At 39.2% G+C, this 19,207-nt stretch overlaps 1 protein-coding gene across 1 annotated transcript in view; it reads left to right on the plus strand.

Moving 5' to 3' along the window:
- The window catches only part of QPCT (glutaminyl-peptide cyclotransferase), a 29,631-nt gene extending 13,018 nt beyond the window's left edge, over positions 1–16,613 (plus strand). Inside the window, exons 3-7 of the mRNA XM_010373042.2 lie at positions 2,219–2,497; positions 10,507–10,683; positions 13,085–13,184; positions 15,645–15,761; positions 15,973–16,613. Of these exons, the coding sequence (XP_010371344.1) occupies positions 2,219–2,497; positions 10,507–10,683; positions 13,085–13,184; positions 15,645–15,761; positions 15,973–16,118 (819 nt within the window). The 3' untranslated portion in view covers positions 16,119–16,613. The remainder of the gene's footprint in view (positions 1–2,218; positions 2,498–10,506; positions 10,684–13,084; positions 13,185–15,644; positions 15,762–15,972) is intronic.
- The last annotated feature ends 2,594 nt before the right edge of the window (positions 16,614–19,207 follow it).

The following is a 19,207-nucleotide window of genomic DNA, read 5'->3' on the forward strand; positions in this document are numbered from 1 at the left end:
ACTCATGTTAGATGCATAGTGCTTTCTCTCTATTAAAACTATTAATGCTTTGTATCATATAGTTTTATATATTCTCATTAAATCAATTCGTATTTACTGTTAGAATGAACCCATATTTACTGATAGCCTACTGTGAGCAAAGCACAGTACTACAAATTGTGGAGAGTTATGAATGCTGATTTCAAAAAAGATTATAAACATTTCTTTTGATGAGGTGATAAGACAGCATGTAAATTTGCAATAGAAAAGGTAAGGTACTGCATACACAATGCTCTTTAGGACAAAGTCCACCCACTATTAAAAGCAAGGAGCCTCTAGCTGGGGAATCATTTGTTTAGTTGGCTTTTGCAGGACTGACGGTAGGCTCAGTGTCGTCCTGCTATTTAAATTCCCCTTTCCTTGGGAGCTTCCTGTCACAGTTTTTTTGAGGCTCTTGCCTACGTGTCATGTCGCATTAGTGAGCGCAGGCCACATGGGACTTGGCTAGGATAGAAAATCCTGTATTTCTTTGGAGGAGGAAAAAAAAGAAAGCCTTCACATTCATTTCCAGTTATTCATTTATCATCTTAAGGTCCATCCCAGATCTAAACTGACTAGATCTGAACTGTTTAGATCTGAAATGTTGGTTTTTGGTTAGATGTTAATTGAGGGACAAATTGTCAGTTATTTTGATGTTAGTTTGTCGTTTGACTTTTTATAAAAATAAATTAAGGCAATTTACAATGATGTATATGATATTTGAAAAAAAAAAACAAAACAAACAAAAGGAACGGCCTGGGCATGGTGGTTCACGCCTATAATCCTAGCTCTTTGGGAGGCAGAGGCGGATGGATCACTTGAGCCCAGAAGTTTGAGACCAGCCTGGGTAATATGGCAAAACTCCATCTCTACAGAAGAAAAAAAAAAGTTAGTCAGGCATGGTGGCATGTGTCTGTTATTCCAGCTACTCAGGAGGCTGAGGCAGGAGAATTGCTTGAACCCAGGAGGCGGAGGTTGCGGTGAGCTGAGATTACGCCATTGCACTTCAGCCTGGGTGACTGAGTGAAACCCTGTTAAAAAACAACAACAAAATAAACAAACAAAACAAAACAAAACCAAACAACAACAACAACAACAAAAAAAACCAAGGAACATAGGAAAGTGAAGCCAAGATAAAATAAGGATGGGAAAAGGCAAATGAACCAGCAATTAACTCACCTATAACTTCTCACATCACAAATTCTATATGTTCTTTAAAAAGATACTTCTAGTTCCTGAAGTGATGTTACTTTCTCCACCTGTTGCTTTCTTCTGTAAGTCACTATGTTGCCTTATAAGGCTCAAGGTGGCTAGCAGAGATGGGGAAAGAGATTCTCTTTTTTATTTGCCAGCATTTGCAGCACGTCTCCACCTGCCTCGGGTGCAGAGGGAAAGCTGCTTGATATGTTATTATGGTTCAGGGTTGCTTACTAATTCTTAGAGTGAGCAGAGATCTGAAATAACCCCAACCACCCCCCAGCTATGGGAGCTTTCAACATTATCCTTAGCAGGTGAGCATCAGTATCTTTTATTCGTGTTCACTACATATAAAGCATTTGCTGGACTTGGACACATGTTATGCACTTGGGACAGAAAGAGCTACCATTTGCAGTTCTTGTCTTTGAGGAGCTTAGAGATAGAGACCTGTAGGATGCTGGTTTACTTAATTATTCAAACATGCCTTTGTAGCCTCCTAGAAATACTGAAAGTGTACTTTACTATTACTGAACTGCATCTCTGTCTCCTGACTTGTAGACGTGTCCATAATATATTGTTAAATGAGAAAAGCAAGGGGAGAGTAATGTAAAAAGTAGGATTCTTTTCCTATAAAAACATATGCCCCTCTGCCAAATATATGTGTTTGTGTGCTACTGTAGGTTTGCATAAGCAAGGAGAAGATATGTTGAAAGATCTGCATCAAACTATTAACCTTGGTTAATATTAACAATTGGTTGAGATTGATTAGTAAGGGGAAGTTTAGGGGAGAGGCAAGAGGATTAGCTTCTCCTTTAAACAGGACAAATGCTATTAATTATGATAACAATACAAAGCAATTATTAATTGCAATAATATTGCTGTTAATACAATAAGCGTGTATTGCAATTTTAATTTGAAAGGCACTACTTAAAGTTTTAGAATCACAGTTAACAAATAAAAGCTGTTTGTTTAGATCTAAATTTTTGGTTTTTGTTTTGATCAGCACATCATGCAGCGAATTCAGAGGCTTCAGGCTGACTGGGTCTTGGAAATAGACACCTTCTTGAGTCAGACACCCTATGGGTACCGGTCTTTCTCAAATATCATCAGCACCCTCAATCCCACTGCTAAACGACACTTGGTCCTCGCCTGCCACTATGACTCCAAGTATTTTTCCCATTGGGACAACAGAGTGTTTGTAGGAGCCACTGATTCAGCTGTGCCATGTGCAATGATGTTGGAACTCGCTCGTGCCTTAGACAAGAAACTCCTTTCCTTAAAGGTATCTGTTTTCTGCTTGTTGATTCCTAGGGTAAAGTACATTAGCAGTAACTCAGAGTGAATTCTAGAATCCTTGGTGAAATGAGAAGTCTCCATTTAGAAATGGAGACTTTTGGTATATTTTTATTATGAATGTTAATTGAAAGATTTCATGATTTGGAATGTCAACCATGGGCAATAAACTTAAGATACGTGGCAAAGCATTCATTAATTGGTACCTGATTTCTCAGCCTTGAATGCACATTAAATTAAATGCAACATTTCTTTGTGAAAAATGAAGGAGGAAGTTTGTTTCAGGTATAGTATGAGAATTGTGTTTTGTAATGAACTGTGTTTATTTCTTCTTGTTTCTTCCACCATGAAACATTACAACCTTCTGATCTGAGAGATGGTGGCTCTTGGGTTGGAGGAGGGAGTTGCAGCAAAGTGGTTCTGAAGTGGAGAGTGGGAAATTCAGACCTATCAAGATGAAAAAGCATGAAGCAGAAATGCATTATTGTTATTATCTGTGAATCTCAGCTCCACTTTATGTAGCATAGCAGAGCTTTTGTTATGCTCTCAGCTCAAAATACTTCTGGGACTCTCAGATGTTATTTCAGTCTTGGTGTTCTTAAGGGTATATGGGGAAAAAGTGCTAAACTAGATGAAGACATTTTGTTCTGATATCACTCATAACCAAGTAAACACAACAAAGCAAAAACAAAAAACTTTGTTCTCAGGCAACAAATGCTTTGTTCCCCCCTCAGAGCTTTATGAATGGTCCAGCCTTTGATACAATTGGGGTAAAGAAGTGAAAGGTTTATCTTGTAATGGAAGTAATAGAGATATTTGGTTCTATTTTTGCTGGATATGCTGAACTTGAAGAAAGCAAGATTTGTTTATACCCTCTCAGTCTCCTTTTCACTAATTTTTTGGTTTGTTTTGTCTTCTGAGCCTTCTACAATGCCTTTGTCCCATGCATTGCCCTGCTTTTAACTAGTTTCCTTCCCCAGCAATTGGATGAAGGAGTTCAGAAGCTGATGCAAAAGTCTGATTTTTCATATTTGCACTTCTAGTATAAGGACACAAAATGAAGTATGATTTGAAGACATTGCTCTGTGTAATGGATGTATTTTCTCTGAGTGAACTCCTTTGCTTTTTCCCATATAGCTCTACCTGCTTTTGGTGACCAGAAGTATTAATAGAAAGGTCTGAATGAATTATTGATTGGGGTCATCATTAAAAAAATTCAAATCAACATATACATTCTCATAGTAATCCTTTCTGTTAGAGATACATGGTGAGGTGGGTTTTTTTTTTTTTTTTTTTTTTTTTGAGACGGAGTCTTGTACTGTTGCTCAGGCTGGAGTGTAGTGGTGTGATCTCGGCTCACCGTAAGCTCCACCTCCCGGGTTCACGCCATTCTCCTGCCTCAGCCTCAGGAGTAGCTGGGACTACAGGTGCCCGCCACCACGCCTGGCTAATTTTTTGTATTTTTAGTAGAGTTGGGGTTTCACCGTGTTAGCCAGGATGGTCTCGATCTCCCAACCTTGTGATCCGCCTGTCTCAGCCTCCCACAGTGCTGAGATTACAGGCTTGAGCCACCGCGCCCAGCCCCGAGGTGGGCAATTTTTTTAAGAGGCTGTGTTTGAATGCAGACTTTGAGAGTATCAGATTTATTCTTCCACTTACATGTTTTAACTAAATTTGTATTGAGGAGTTAAGTTCTTCAGCGGTGATGGATTGGGTAGACGGTGGTGGAAAGTGACCTGAAAGAGCACTGGGTAAGTAGACTGGATTGTTCCCAACTCTTCATAGCCCCACTTCTCTCCAGTAATAGGACTGTCGTTACACATCTGCATCCTTTGTCTGGTAACTTTGTTGTGCCCTCCCACTGTAGCTGGTTGTACTTCCTCATCCCTTCACTCTGGACTTGGTTATTTGACTTGCCTTAGCCCATGGAACGTTAGCAGAGGTGACACAAGCAGAGGCTGGAAGTGTGCTTGTACCATTGGGCTTGCTCTCCCATGTCTTTGCCATAACCATGAGAATGGCATGCCCTGGCTAGTCTGCCAGTCCCAGCAGAAGGATGAAACACCTGGAGCAGAACCAACCTTACTGACTGCACGGTGAAGCAGAGCTGCTCCAGTCAAACCCATTCTAGATCAGCTGGTCCCTAGCTGACCAACAGAGGTTATGTATCCCAGGAAGATACATAATGGCATTTCAAGCCACTGTGTTTGGGGTGTTATTCTATTCTATTACTGTGCCATTAGCTAACTGATACAACCTTGAATGGGGAAAGACTGCAGATAACCCACTGACTATGTGAACACTGGTAATTAGGCATTCGTAGTGTTACCATGAAGACCTTCATACATCAGGCCAGTCAGATTCTCCTAGCTCCCAGGTACTAGGCTGAGTTACTAACAACGAAGGCCATGGCTATTCTTCTGCCATTCCTGAAATGAAGCAAAAAGAGCAGGTTGCCTCGTGGGACTCAGGATAAATGTCCACAACAGTTTACTGCTGGCTAAATGAATGGATATTAGACAAACAGAATGAAAGTAAATCATTGTACTGATCACTGGAGTCACCCAGCTGTTCAAGTTTCACTGAGGTACTTGAACTGTCAAACCTGCAAGAGATAAAAACTACCTCCTTTTGCCTCTGCCCTGGGCATGAGCAGAATGCCTCTTGTCCCAGCTGGTCCCGTTCTGCCCTCTTGTTCTGTGATTATGTTGCCTGATTTGGAGCTAGAACTTTCAAGGCCCTTTAAACAACTGGAAGCTTAGAATGTCTCTACTGAAGTAAGCACCTTACAACATTTGCCAATGAGAAAATCTGTTTAATTATTTAATGCTTATTAAACTCTGAGTGCATTTATATTGCACAAACATGTCCTCTGCTTAATGCTCTCCAGGAGTTATGGAGGATTCAAATCAAATTAAACTGTGCTTTCCTCATGGTATAATTAAGGAGCAGTATGAATGATTAGCATATAAAATTAACTTAGTTTTCAGATGATAAAGACAATTTTTTTTTCTCCTTTGAAATCACTGTTAAAACAATCAGGGAAACTCCACTTTTTGAAGAAACTAGAGAACATCTGTGACTAGGAACCACAATATAAAGACAGAAGTTGGATGGAGAAATGGCAGATGACATACCAGAGTGGAGAGAAGTCACGCTGTCCTGGAGAGGGAAGAAATGGAAGAAGCTAGTGATTTTCCTGATAGAATCCCAAAAAGGGACTGGAGATGTGATAAGCTGAGGAAGGCAGGGTGAGGAAGGGGCTGGAGGGGAGAGTGTTTGGAAGTCTGTTGAAGGAGTATGGATATAGAGATTCCCACCCTACACTAGAGAGGCAGGTGAGTGCCCCTTGTGCCTTTGCCAGAGATGAGAAAATATTTTTCTAGAGAATTTGAACCAGGGAGGTTATGGAATTGAGAATAGCAAGTATAGAGGAGGGTGACAGTGAGGTACCCCATGGAAACAAGGGAGATTACGTGAAAGCCTACACATTGAACAGTGAGATCTACAGTCTCTCTCCCATATTCAGCACCAGAAAGCCATCAGATAGGAAACTGAATAATTCTTCTTCAGAGAATGCGAACCACCCCACAGAAAAATCCCAGATGGTGACATTCAGTAATTCTCAATGAAAACACTGGCTGGGCACCAGATTGCCCTGCAGTGAAGCCAACCAATCTGTGTCTCCAACCAGCATTTTAATATCTTATTCTTTAACATGAATGAACACAAAGGATGACCAGACATTTGAGGACAGACTCCAGCATGAAAGAAAGGGCCTGGAGCAGTGGCTCATGTCTGTAATCCTAGCACTTTGGGAGGCCGAGGTGGGAGGATTGCTTGAGGCCAGGAGTTTGAGACCAGCCTGGGCAACATAGTGAGGCTCCCTCTCTAAAAAAAAAAAAAAAAAAAAAATTAGCTGGTTATGGTGGCACACACCTTTAGTCCTAGCTACTTGGGAGGCTAAGGCAGGAGGATTGCTTGAGCCCAGGAGTTCAAGGCTGCAGTGCATTGTAATTGAACCACTGCACTCCAGCCTGGGCAACAGAGTGAGACTCTGTCTCTTAAATAAATAAATAAATAAATAATTTTTTTAAATGTAAAAAAAAAAGAAAGAAAGCAAAACAAATAATACAAATTTAAAATGAAGTTGGAGGAAATAGAGCAGAAAATGACTTGAAGGACACTGTTCCAATATTCTTACAGAGATAAGACGAGACATTATATCTATGAAACAAAACCAGAATGCTGCAATAACAGAACAATCAGTCAACAAGAAGGAGCTTTTGGAAATTAAAATTTCAATTTTTATTTTCTTTTTCTTGTTTTTATTTTTATTTTTATTTTTTTTGTTTGAGATGGAGTCTTGCTCTGTCACCCAGGCTGGAGTGCAGTGGCCGGATCTCAGCTCACTGCAAGCTCCGCCTCCCGGGTTTATGCCATTCTCCTGCCTCAGCCTCCCGAGTAGCTGGGACTACAGGCGCCCGCCACCTCGCCTGGCTAGTTTTTTGTATTTTTTAGTAGAGACGGGGTTTCACCATGTTCGCCAGGATGGTCTCGATCTTCTGACTTCGTGATCCGCCCGTCTCGGCCTCCCAAAGTACAGTTGGATCCTAAAGTAGAATAAATATCTTTGTTTTTAGAAAGAGGAATGACAAAAAGGAGATGATTTTGACTTCTGGAGAATAATTGTAACAATTCCAGTAGATCATATAAAAAGTATTGGGAGTGAGAATGGCACTGGACTTCTCAGTAGAAACTTTGGGAGCTAGAAAACAATATTTTAAATAAAATTTAAATATTTTAAATAAAACTAATTTGCAACCCAGAATCTTCAGGCCCAGACAAATTAAACAGGAAAATAGAATGAAGACATTTTCAGAGGTAAATCTCAACAATTTTCACTCCCATGTACCATACTTTTCTCCCCAGAAATTGCTTAAAGCTGTGCTCTAGAAAAATCAAGAAAAAAATCAAGGAAGAGGGAGTCATGGAGTTCAGCTCACTGGGGGTACCATATAGGAGGGGCAGAAATCTGCACAGTGATGGTGAGGGGAGCCCCAAGATAACAGATGGGCAACAGGCCTAGTGGTCAGTCCAGGCTGGAGCAGGCAGCAGAGGGCTCCGGAAGGGCCCATTCTTAAAAAACAAAACCAGACAGACACACGAGGAATAAAGGTGTGATAGTGTCTGGAATGCTTGACCACATAATGGTAAAGACATATTAGGCTCAAAGAAAACAAAGCAAATGAAAGAGAGGCCTGTGGTGAGGAATGGTGGGAAATAGGTTTGCAGAGGCAGGACGAACTGGATTGGGATGTTTGTGTATATGGGAAAGTACAGAAAGAGAGATCCCCACTGGCTTTTGATTTGAGTGACTGCAAGGGTGGTATTGCCATCCATTTGGTTGAGGAGACTGTTGGTAACACATTTCCGGGGGAACCTCAGGAACTGAGTTTTGACGCTTTGTTTGAGGTGTCTATTAACGTCTGTGTGGAGATCTTCATTTGGCAGCTGAATATGTAGTCTGGAGATCGGTAGTGAAGTCAGGGCTGGAGATATATTTTTTGGAATTGACATATACGTGTATGTGTGTGTTGTGTTGTGTGTGTATGTGTGTGTTGTGTGTGTGTTGTGTGTGTGTGTTGTGTGTGTGTAATAATATAATATAATGTAATATTAGTATAGTATAATATAATATAATATATATGTATATATTGAGACCAGTGTGGGCAACATACTAAGGCTCCATCTCTACGATATTATTATTGTTATTTTAAAATAGTTATATTAAAAATTCTCTACATATAATAATACACACACACAACACAGCACACACATACACACACAAGACAACACACACAAACCCACACATATATGATTTAAAGCCTCAAGAAGAGATATCAAGAGAGTGAGTGAGTGTGGACAGAGAAGAGAAGAGAAGCATGGAGCAAGTTCCCAGGGCTCTCTAGCATTAAGAGGGAAGGGAGATGAAGGGAACCAGTAGTGCTAAGGTAGGAGGAATACAGTATCTTAGGAACCAAATGAAGCAAGTGTAGCCAGGAGGGAGTGATTAACTGTGTCAAATGCTGACAATAAGTCAAGAGAGATGAAGACCGATAAGTCAAGAGAGATGAAGACCGAGAGTTGACCACTGGATGTAGCCATGTAGAGTCATTGGTGTTCTTGACAAGAGCAGTTTCAGTACATGGTGGAGATAAAACCCAACTGGACTAAGTTTAAGAAGCGGGATTAGAGACAGTGTGAATAGACAACTCCTTCAAGGGGTTTTTGCTATAAATGGGATTACAAAATTGGGCAGTAGATGGTGGAGATAGTGAGGTCAAATGTTTTAAGATGAGAAAAGCAACAGCATGTTTCTTAGATTGATGATGTAGGAGAGAAATAGCATTTGCTAGAGCAATGTCCTTGAGCAGATGAGAGGGGACAGGATTTTGTGCACAAGCAGAAGATTGGCATCTAATATGAGCATGACAGAAAGAAATCAAGGTCATCGGTTGGGAATGAAGATGGGTGAGGTGGCAGGGAGAGGAGGAATGTGAAATCTTAGAAGAGTACCAGAGTGACTGAACTAAGAAAATACAGCATGACTTGCCAGTCAACATGAAAGGCCAGTGTGAGGTTTGTGGTCATGAACTTTAAGCAAGGCCAGACAGTGTGGTTATATATTTTTTCTCTGGCGAGGTTTAGCTGCATGAGTGCCGGCACAAAGTAGGTAGAGAGTGGGACTTAATGTTATGTTTTTGCCATGAAAGTTTGACCAAGGCAGAGAGGGGCAAGGGAGTTAAGGGTGTATGCTAGTAAGCAATTGGAATGATTGACTGGAATTTAAGCCAAATATAGAGTGAAGTGAGGATATTATGGGGGTGAAGGACTACGAAAAGGTGAAATATTCAATAGATTAGGGGTTCCGGTGGGATTGAAGGATTTTGAAGTTTAGAGTAACAGGCCCAATCTGAAAGACAGGGATTATTGTCAGACAGAGGAAAGTGTAAAATCAATCAGAATCTAGTCACTCTTTTTAGTTCTGTTCAAACACTGTCTTTTTCATAAAACCTTCCTTGGAACTCCAAGATTTTGCTTCTCATTCTATCCAATTTCTAGAGGACTTTTATGTTACATTTATGGCTGGTGGCACATTTTGCCATGCTCATGTATTTGTTTTATCTCTCCCCAATCCAACTAAAGTATAGGCTATTTCAAGGGAAGGGCTATAATTATTATTCTTTGTGTCTCTGTAGCATTCCTAGGGCAGACTCTTGAAGCTAGACTCAGTACAAAATTGAAGACTTAAATAAGGTGAGAAGCAAGAAAGATTTACGGTTGTTTCAGGTTGGATTCCCCAGGAAGCACCCACTGATATGGAGCTTAGCATTCGGGTCACTTACTAGGGAGTGGCCTTGGATCAACACAGGTATCAGGGAGGGGAAAGAAATGGTATTGGACCGAGGGAGAAGTCGAGCTGCAGTGCAGGTTCAACAACGGCCTCAGCCAACCTCTGGGGAGCTCTGGAGATATGATGGCTCTTTAGGGAGCCCCCAGTACCCGTGTAGGTCAGCACTGGATGTAGGACACTCCCAGGAGGCGCAGCTGAGACAATTCCTAAAGTGACTGACGGCTCTCCCAGCAGCTGAGGCAACACACCCTCCTGTAGGGGAAGTGGGGGTGATGTATCACACGATTCATCAGAGCAATTTCATTGTTTCAAAATTCTGTGAGGAGTAAGAAAAAATATAAAAGACTTCTATTTTCAGAGGGAATGGAAGAAGGTGGTTTACATGGGTGAGGACTGTGGGAGGTGTGGTGACTTTTGAAGCGGAAGTGGTGTGGAATAAATTTTGGCATAGTTTCACTTGCTTTGGTATCTTCCTTTCTTTATGGCACATCTATCTTTTTGCCCAATTAATAGAAAATCATGCTATTTTTCATCATCACAGTATTTTTTTTTTGCTATCTTTTTATTGTTGTTTTTACCAGACTGTTTCAGACTCCAAGCCAGATTTGTCACTCCAGCTGATATTCTTTGATGGGGAAGAGGCTTTTCTTCACTGGTCTCCTCAAGATTCTCTCTATGGGTCTCGACACTTAGCTGCAAAGATGGCATCGACCCCGCACCCACCTGGAGCAAGAGGCACCAGCCAACTGCATGGCATGGTTAGTCTGGGCAATTTCCATGGCACTGTAGCTGTAGGCTCTGCCTGCAAGGAAAAGGTTGCAAAAGCCAAGTAAAGACCTAAAAATGCCACAGTATCCTTGGAGCAGAGTGTTTATGATAGAACATTCCTTGGCAGGCATTGGGTTTTTGAGGAATCCCAGAGCTAAAAAGAATGATTCTGAACTGGTGCCATGGCTCATACCTGTAATCCCAGTATTTTGGGAGGTTGAGGTGGGAGGATCACTTGAGCCCAGGAGTTTGAGACCAGACTGGGCAACATAAGGGGACTTCATCTCTACAACAAATCAAATAATTAGCTGGGTGTGGTTGTGTATGCCTGTAATCTGAAGCTACTCAAGAGGCAAGGCAGGAGGATTGTTTGAGCCCAGGAGTTCGAGGCTGCAGTGAGCGATCATTGCTCCATTGCACTCCAGCTTGGGCGACAGAGGGAGATCCTATGAAAGAAAGAAAGAGAGAGAGAGAGAGAAAAGAAAGAAAGGAAGGAAAGAAAAAGAAAGAAAGAAAGAAAGAAAGAAAGAAAGAAAGAAAGAAAGAAAGAAAGAAAGAAAGAAAGAAAGAAAGAAAGAAAGAAAGAAAGAAAGAAAGAAAGAAAGAGATTGATTGCTGGTTTGAAGCCATGTTTGACTGAGCTTAATTAAAATGATAAAATGATGTAAAAAATTGGATTACAGGAGCATCGGATTCACTTGGGCCCTATGGGAGCACATTCCCCCAGTACTGTACGGAGGTGGAGAGAGCAAACCCCTTCTTTGAGGTCTTTATAAGTCTGGCTTTGGGAAATGGAATACAAGAGGGGTGGGGGTGAAGAATTTCCTTGTGACTTCAAAGCATTACCGTGACTCCAGTGTGACTATGACAGTTTGATGTGTTGGTTTTGATGTGGCATTTTTGACATGGGGGTGGGGATATTTTGATGCTGCCTTAAAACCCTGCTATTATTACTAAGTAATGGGTGCAACACACAGCCTCATTTTCATCCCCATTCCTGGGCCCACACTCCATCCCTAATCCCTCCCCTGGCCCCTACATCCTCTCCTGACTCTGACTCTCTTCCCATATTTGATCTTCATTCTGTCCCCACATCTTCACTAACCCCAACTTGGAACCTCATGCTACCCTTGAGACTTCACTCTCCCCGGTGCCTTCATCCCTCCCTGAAGCTCACCCCATCTGTGAACTGATAGCTTATTCCCAGCACCCCTACTCATTCCTACCCATTGCCCTGTCACTGACCTTCACCCTATAAAAGTCCAAATGGCCACATTCTATGTCCTCTATGGCCCTAACACACCTCCTGTTGGCATTTGCTCCCTCCTGTTATCCATTGGCAGCTCCTAATGGGCCAGGGGAATGTGGTCAGCATCTCATTCATTCACTTGAGCCCAAGTCCCCAAAAAGCATTCAGAACATATTCACAAGAGGAGAGGCCTGGTTGATCAGTAGCAGGACAAAGTTATTTATTTATCAGTCCAAATATATGAAGCCACAGTGATTAATATATTTAGACTGATAAATAAATTTGTTGAGTGAAGATCATTATTTTCCAGAAACAGACCCTTAATAGATTATCCAACTTGTGAATATGTTCCTATTTCAAACAAGCCTATTTTTTCTTACAACAAATATATTGAATTTTCATTTATGAATTTATTCATACTATGTCTTTAGGATCACAGACTCTGAAAATGTTTATCTACTATGTGTTAGGATGTATGCTAAATATTTATCCACACATTATTTTACTTAGGTAAATCAGGAGGTCTTAATCTAGTGAGTAGTCTTCAGAGAGTCCTCGTGATGAGATGATAGAGAGCTATAATCAGAAGGAAGTTTTAGAGATCAGCTAGTTTGAGCTTCTTATTTGATACACAAGGAAATGGAGATCCAGAGACACAATGTTATATAGCTCTTGTACAAGGAATTTTTCTTAGATACTACTTGATCAATAAATAATTACTATCCAAGTGCCTTCCTTTGGGAGTTTTATCATTACAGATTAAGGATAAAATGACTATACAGAGTGAAATAGAAGATCAGACAGGCTTAGACTCCTTTCTGAAAATAAATGTATGCTTTTAAAGTCCACAAAATATTTATTTAAATGTCTTCTTTCTCATTTATCCTTAGTGATATCCTTTTGGAATTACATACACAAATAATCAATACTTTGCTATTTGTCCACATTGCATAAGCAAGATTGAAAGAGTTCTCCAAAACAATTAGCATAAAATGTTAGTAAATCTTTTGTTCATTCATGTAGCTTCCCATATTATTCTCAATTACTAAAATGCAGTTAATTCTAGCTGATTGTATTTCCCTATTGATGAATATAAAATGTGTTTTGGCGATGGTGATTAACCATTACTTTTCCTCCCTTAGGATTTATTGGTCTTACTGGATTTGATTGGAGCCCCAAATCCAATGTTTCCCAATTTTTTTCCAAACTCAGCCAGATGGTTTGAAAGACTTCAAGCAATTGGTAAGCACCACTGTTATTAATGAATAAAACATAATTCCTTCCTACTGACAGATACTACATTTTAAAATTCAAAATTTACAATTTGGCCGGGCACAGTGGCTCACGCCTATAATCCTAGCACTTTGGGAGGCCAAGGCATGCAGATCAGCTAGGGTCAGGAGTTCGAGACAAGCCTGGCCAACATGAAATGGGGGTTTCATGTTTAGTAGAGACGGGGTTTCAATAAAATCATCTGGGTGTGGTGGCGGGCACCTGTAATCCCAGCTACTTGATAGGCTGAGGCATGAGAATCACTTGAACCTTGGAAGTGGAGGTTGCAGTGAGCCAAGATGGTGCCATTGCACTCCAGCCTGGGTGACAGGGTGAGGCTCCATTTCAAAAAAAGAAAAAAAAAATTGTAATTTAAGTGTATGATTTAAATGTATAATATATTTTATTGACTTTTATTCTTGCTTTATTGATTAGTTGTTTACTATTTTCATCTTTGTAGTAAGCCCAGTTTATTTTCCTGCATGAAACTGTATTTTCAAATGGAAACATAAAATAGTACATTTCATGTTTGCACATCCTTAAAAATGGTTTGAAAATATTTTCCCAGAGTCCTGTTTGAAGCATGTAGAATGCATTTCAGGAGGAAACTTTACTCAACAAAGCATGTTGGCTAATGATGAATATGATGTCCTTATAATGATATCAAAATATATTCTTCAGTTTTTCTTTTCCATCTCTGTCTTTGCCATCTTCTATTTTCTTCCTTATCCAGATATTATTTTCCTTTAAATCTAGTACAATCTCCACCAATTTTCCAAAGAAGTAAGAGATCAGGATGAAAAGAAAGCCAGATCCTTCAAGATTTAGAGTCAAATAAATGGGAGTAGACTAGACCAGACTAGGTCAGGCCAGGCCAGTCCTAGAAAATCTATGCATCTATGGTGGAAGAGAGGGGCTTGGGTTTGGAGAAAGAAAAGGAGAATAACTTCTTACCTTTGTACTTTCACCCTACCCAAAACAAAACAAAACAAAACAAAACAAACTCTTCAGGCGTCAGGGAAAGAGGAAAATTAGATTGATCTTTATTGTAGAATCTAGCCCAGGGGGCTGCTTTGAAGGCAAGAATTTCATGCTAGAAATTCCTTATTAGCCACACAAACTTCTTGGAGCAAGATAGACTTGTATTACTTCTAAGCAGTGGGAAAAACACTGCCATCATAACTCACACTTTGGCCATGAGTAAAGAATTTGTCTAGTATCTTAGAGAAACTTCTACCTTAACTTCAGATGCACATGATTGGCAAATTTCATTTCCTAGTTTGAAAGAATGACTATAATGGTGTTATTAATATAAACTTCTTGGGCTTCTTCCTTGCAGCATGTTTTCCTTACTTTGACGGTAGCCTCAAGAAACTGAGTTTGGCTTTCTTTCAAGGATTTTGTGCCCTTTTATTATTTCCTGTACCAGAATGAACTTATGCCAATAACTTGCACCTTCATGTAACTTTAACGCATGTACTGCCGCTCCTATTGGTATTTACATTTCAAACCATATCTCTAGTTGTATAAGAAAAAGTTGTGTCTCATGGTAAAGGAATTATAAATACCAATAAACAGACAAGAATATTGTTTTTGGTGGTGGTTAGGGCTTTCTCAATGTTCCTAGAATCATATTATGTATGATTGATTACTGGTTGGTTTATTTTTTACCCTTTAAATTTAGCAATTAAAAAAAGCTATCCTAGGAAAGTTCATTTGGTTGTCTTATAATATTCATGTGATCTCTTGTCATCTTGTAACATACAATACATGACTTATGTAGGCCGGTGGTTCTCAAATTTTAAAGTGCATCAAAATCACCTAGAGGGCTTCTTATAACACAGATTGCTGGATTCTAACCCCAGAATTTCTGTAAGTCTGAGGTGGGACCAGATAACTGACAAGTTCCTAGGTGTTGCTGATGTTGCTGGTCAGACATCACACTTTGAGAACCGCTGATGTAGGTCACTCTAGGTATCCCTTTCCCATAGCCACTTGATATACTTCATCTCTACTCTGTTTGAGTATTCCCCTTTAAGCTCCATATCTCATCTAAGGCATTCTTCATGCAGCATCTTGGACCTATAAGTATTTATATCTGCACCTGTGTTCCCCCCTTCCACCCAGCTGTCCTCTGTTTTTTTCATTCTCTATCTCTCCACGGTTCTGTTGAGTTTCTACCTCTAAGGAGGTTCTCACCTGTAAGTTTAGAGCCACATGTGACTCTTCTCTCTTCCTGCTCCAAAATGTACACACCCCTGTTCGACCCAGATGTTTCTTGTCACGGGAGTGGCCATGCTTGCTGTTGCACAATCTTTTAAAAATTATGGACTCATGTGCTAAGATTTCAAACTCCTGAAATAAGGTTACATTATGAGTCTTGATCAGATAAAAATAGTTGTTCATCTATTGTATAATTGTCATCTACAGAACATGAACTTCATGAATTGGGTTTGCTCAAGGATCACTCTTTGGAGAGGCGGTATTTCCAGAATTACAGTTATGGAGGTGTGATTCAGGATGACCATATTCCATTTTTAAGAAGAGGTAATGTGTGTGTGCGTGTGTGTGTGTGTGCGTGTGTGCGCGCGCAGCCTGATTTTGGAGTACAACGGTGGGATATGAGAAAGTACACAGATGATAATGAAGTATCAGCTGTCTTTATATGGTACAGAGCTCCCTCTTCTTGAAGAATGACACTTTCTAGTTTACTCACTGGAGTAATGCGCATTGTTACAAGTTGGGTCTTTCTTAATAGGTGTTCCAATTCTGCATCTGATACCATCTCCTTTCCCTGAAGTCTGGCACACCATGGATGACAATGAAGAAAATTTGGATGAATCAACCATTGACAATCTAAACAAAATCCTACAAGTCTTTGTGTTGGAATATCTTCATTTGTAATACTCTGATTTAGTTTATGCTAATTGGTTCTAGAATCGAATTCAAAAGTCAAGGCATCATTTAAAATCATCTGATTTCAGACAAATGCTGTGTGGAAACATCTATCCTGTAGATCATCCTATTCTTAGGTGTCTTTGGTTATCAGATCAACTATAGAATAATTATGTTGTGATATTGTGTCCTAAATTGCTCGTTAATTTTTATTTACAGATTGAAAAAGAGGGACTGTGTAAAGAAAATGGAAAATAAATATCGTTCAAAAACGCTTTTAGATAAACATGATGAGGCAAAATCAGGTTCATTTATTCAATCATAGTCTTCTAAACAGTACTTAAATAGTGGTTGGAAAATGTAGCCTTCATTTTATGATTTTTCATATGTGGGAATCTATTACATGTAATACAAAACAAAGATATAGTTTGAAGGCTCTCAGATGTCTTTGAGAAATCTTTGTAGGGTTAATTTTATGGAAATTAAAATCAGAATTAAGTGCTATGTTGTGATGTCTTTTTTTATACAAAAGAAGAATGATATAATTTAATGCGTTGTCCAATTTTTGTAGGGTTTTGCAAATTTAACGTTCTCATTGTGCAAATAATAGTCGATAACAAAAATTTTGGAAAATGAAGAAAACTATAATCCCATTATATTGACAGAATCGCCATTAGTTCGCTTTTTAGTTTTTTCCCACTTTTTCTTTTCTTTCTTTCTTTCTTTTTTCTTTTTTTTTTGAGACAGGGTCTCACTGCCCAGGCTGGAGTGCAGTGGCATGATATCATGGCTCACTGCAGCCTTGACTTCCTGGGCTCAAGCTATCCTCTCAGCTCCGCCCGACGAGTGGTTGGACTACAGGCGTGCACCACCTAGCTAATTTTTTTGCCTGGCTAATTTTTTTGGCATTTTTGTATATATGTGGTTTCTCCATGTTGCCCAAGCTGGTCTTGAACTCCTGGGCTCAAGCAATCTTCCCGTCTTGACCTCCCAAAGTGCTGGGATTACAGGAATGAGCCACGGCATCCAGTCTCCTCACATTTCTTAAATGCAGATTTTTCTTATAAAGGTATAATCAAACTGTATTACAATTTTTTTTGACCTGTTTTTTCCTGTTAAATGATGTAATTACCAGGCATATATTTGTTGTTTTGGTTTTGGATTGAGGTGAGGACAGAAAAAGACTGCTGAATGTGAACTGTAGAGTCGATATTAAGGTAACACAGTAGTACAGCAGTAGTTGTGACAATTTTTGTGTAGGTAGATTATGGTATTCAGTTTGGTTTGTTACTTAGAACATTTTTTTCTGGAAATACATAGGCATTCATAAGTTGTCTTTAGCTACAGGAAACAATTATCTAGAAATACAAACTTGATCAATTAAATAATTAGGAAATTGTTCCTGGCATACAGATGAAGTTAGTTGGGGCCACTGTGTTCTGTGTGTTCCCTGTTCAGACAAGATATTTAGTAAATACTCAGTGAATTAATGTGCCAAATGACAATGGAAGTCATTGGGAAAGTAATTTACTTGGTAAAACATAGTTTTCAGGCAAGAAAAGGATAAAAATAGTTTCATCTATTTGACTATGCAAATTATATAGAAGAATATAGCCAGGATTATATATGTATACTTAGATATATTTAAGCTATATATAACATTTATATATAAATATATATTTATATATAACATTACCTGTCTATAATTTCACGTTGGTAAATTTTATAGAATTAGATTTTTCTAGGATTCCTTTTTATTTTCCAAATGTCCTTCCAAAGTCATGCATGTCCTTCCAAAGTCTTGTAAAGGAATATCGTGCCTCTGTAAATTAATGATATTAAGAGCTAACACTTACTGAGTGCTAACTCTGTGCCAGACAGAGTCACATGTGCTTTGTATGTTTTACTAACTTGATCCCCAAAACAATCGTGTGAGGTAGGTGGTATTTGTAAACTTACTTTATGATGCTCAGAGTAGTTAAGTGTATTCTCCAATATTACATAACTAGTAAGCGGTAATAGTGGGATTTGTACCCAAGAAGTCTAGCTCTAAAGCTTATGCTTGGGAACTGCTCTAGAATATTACCCCTTTACATGAAAAGAACTATGCAGAATATTCCTGATGCCAAATGCAAAGCAATAGTTGTATCTTGAAATTTTTATAGGTCATTTCAAACTGGGGATGCAGTCTTAGGTCATTGCTGCCACGATTCACCTGACAACTTAGGCTTCAGAGACACATAATTTCCATGCAGAATGATTACTCTGCCATAGCGAAGGCTATTTTTGCATAAGCGTGGGCATATACAAATCAACACAAGTGGTTCCGGGCTAAAGTATCTAAGCCACAAAGCAGGATTAAAAGAGCTGAGTTTTCTGGATTAATTTTTTGGATGAGAGAAAGCATTTGAAAAGAGTTCAGGGAAAACACATTTTTTTTTTTAACGTGAGAAAAGAAATGGTCTAACAGACTGATGATATTAAAACAGAATGAAATGAAGTTTTAATGAGGAACCTAAACATTAGTTGACAGTACTGCATACATAATTGTAAGTCTAAATGATAAACTCATTTGGAGGCAAAATGAAATTAATAAGAGGTCTACTATAATCTGTTGAGTTCACATTAGTTCAATTATTTTTAGAGGAGGTTGGTGGATGTGTTGAAATGGGATAAAAGAAAAAATAAAACCATAAGCAGCTTAATTCAGTGAAGGTTTTCTTCCTTTGAAAAGACATATCCTCAAATTCTACTCACTAAGAATTTGCACTGATAAGGGAAAAGCAGCCATGATGTCATAAACGGAGACATTTTAAGGCATTAACCTGATATTAATCTCTGAAATATGCTCTGTATAATTCATGCCAGTCAGAAATATTACTTTTTAAAAATTCTAGCTGCAAAGACAGTGCTCCATAAACATCAGGTTGCATTTGGAATTTTTCTATGTGCATTTTGGAGCATTTTACAGCCCTAAGAGAACAATTTGTATGTTTTGTCTATTACTGTCAACCCTGCAATATGTAGGGCTATTTTTCTTCTTCAAGAGAAATGAGTTCAAAGGAAAATATTCATAAAAGAGTATTCATAACCTTGGC

Source organism: Rhinopithecus roxellana, chromosome 17 (genome assembly GCF_007565055.1).
Source record: "Rhinopithecus roxellana isolate Shanxi Qingling chromosome 17, ASM756505v1, whole genome shotgun sequence".
NCBI classification, from domain to species: Eukaryota; Metazoa; Chordata; class Mammalia; order Primates; family Cercopithecidae; genus Rhinopithecus; species Rhinopithecus roxellana.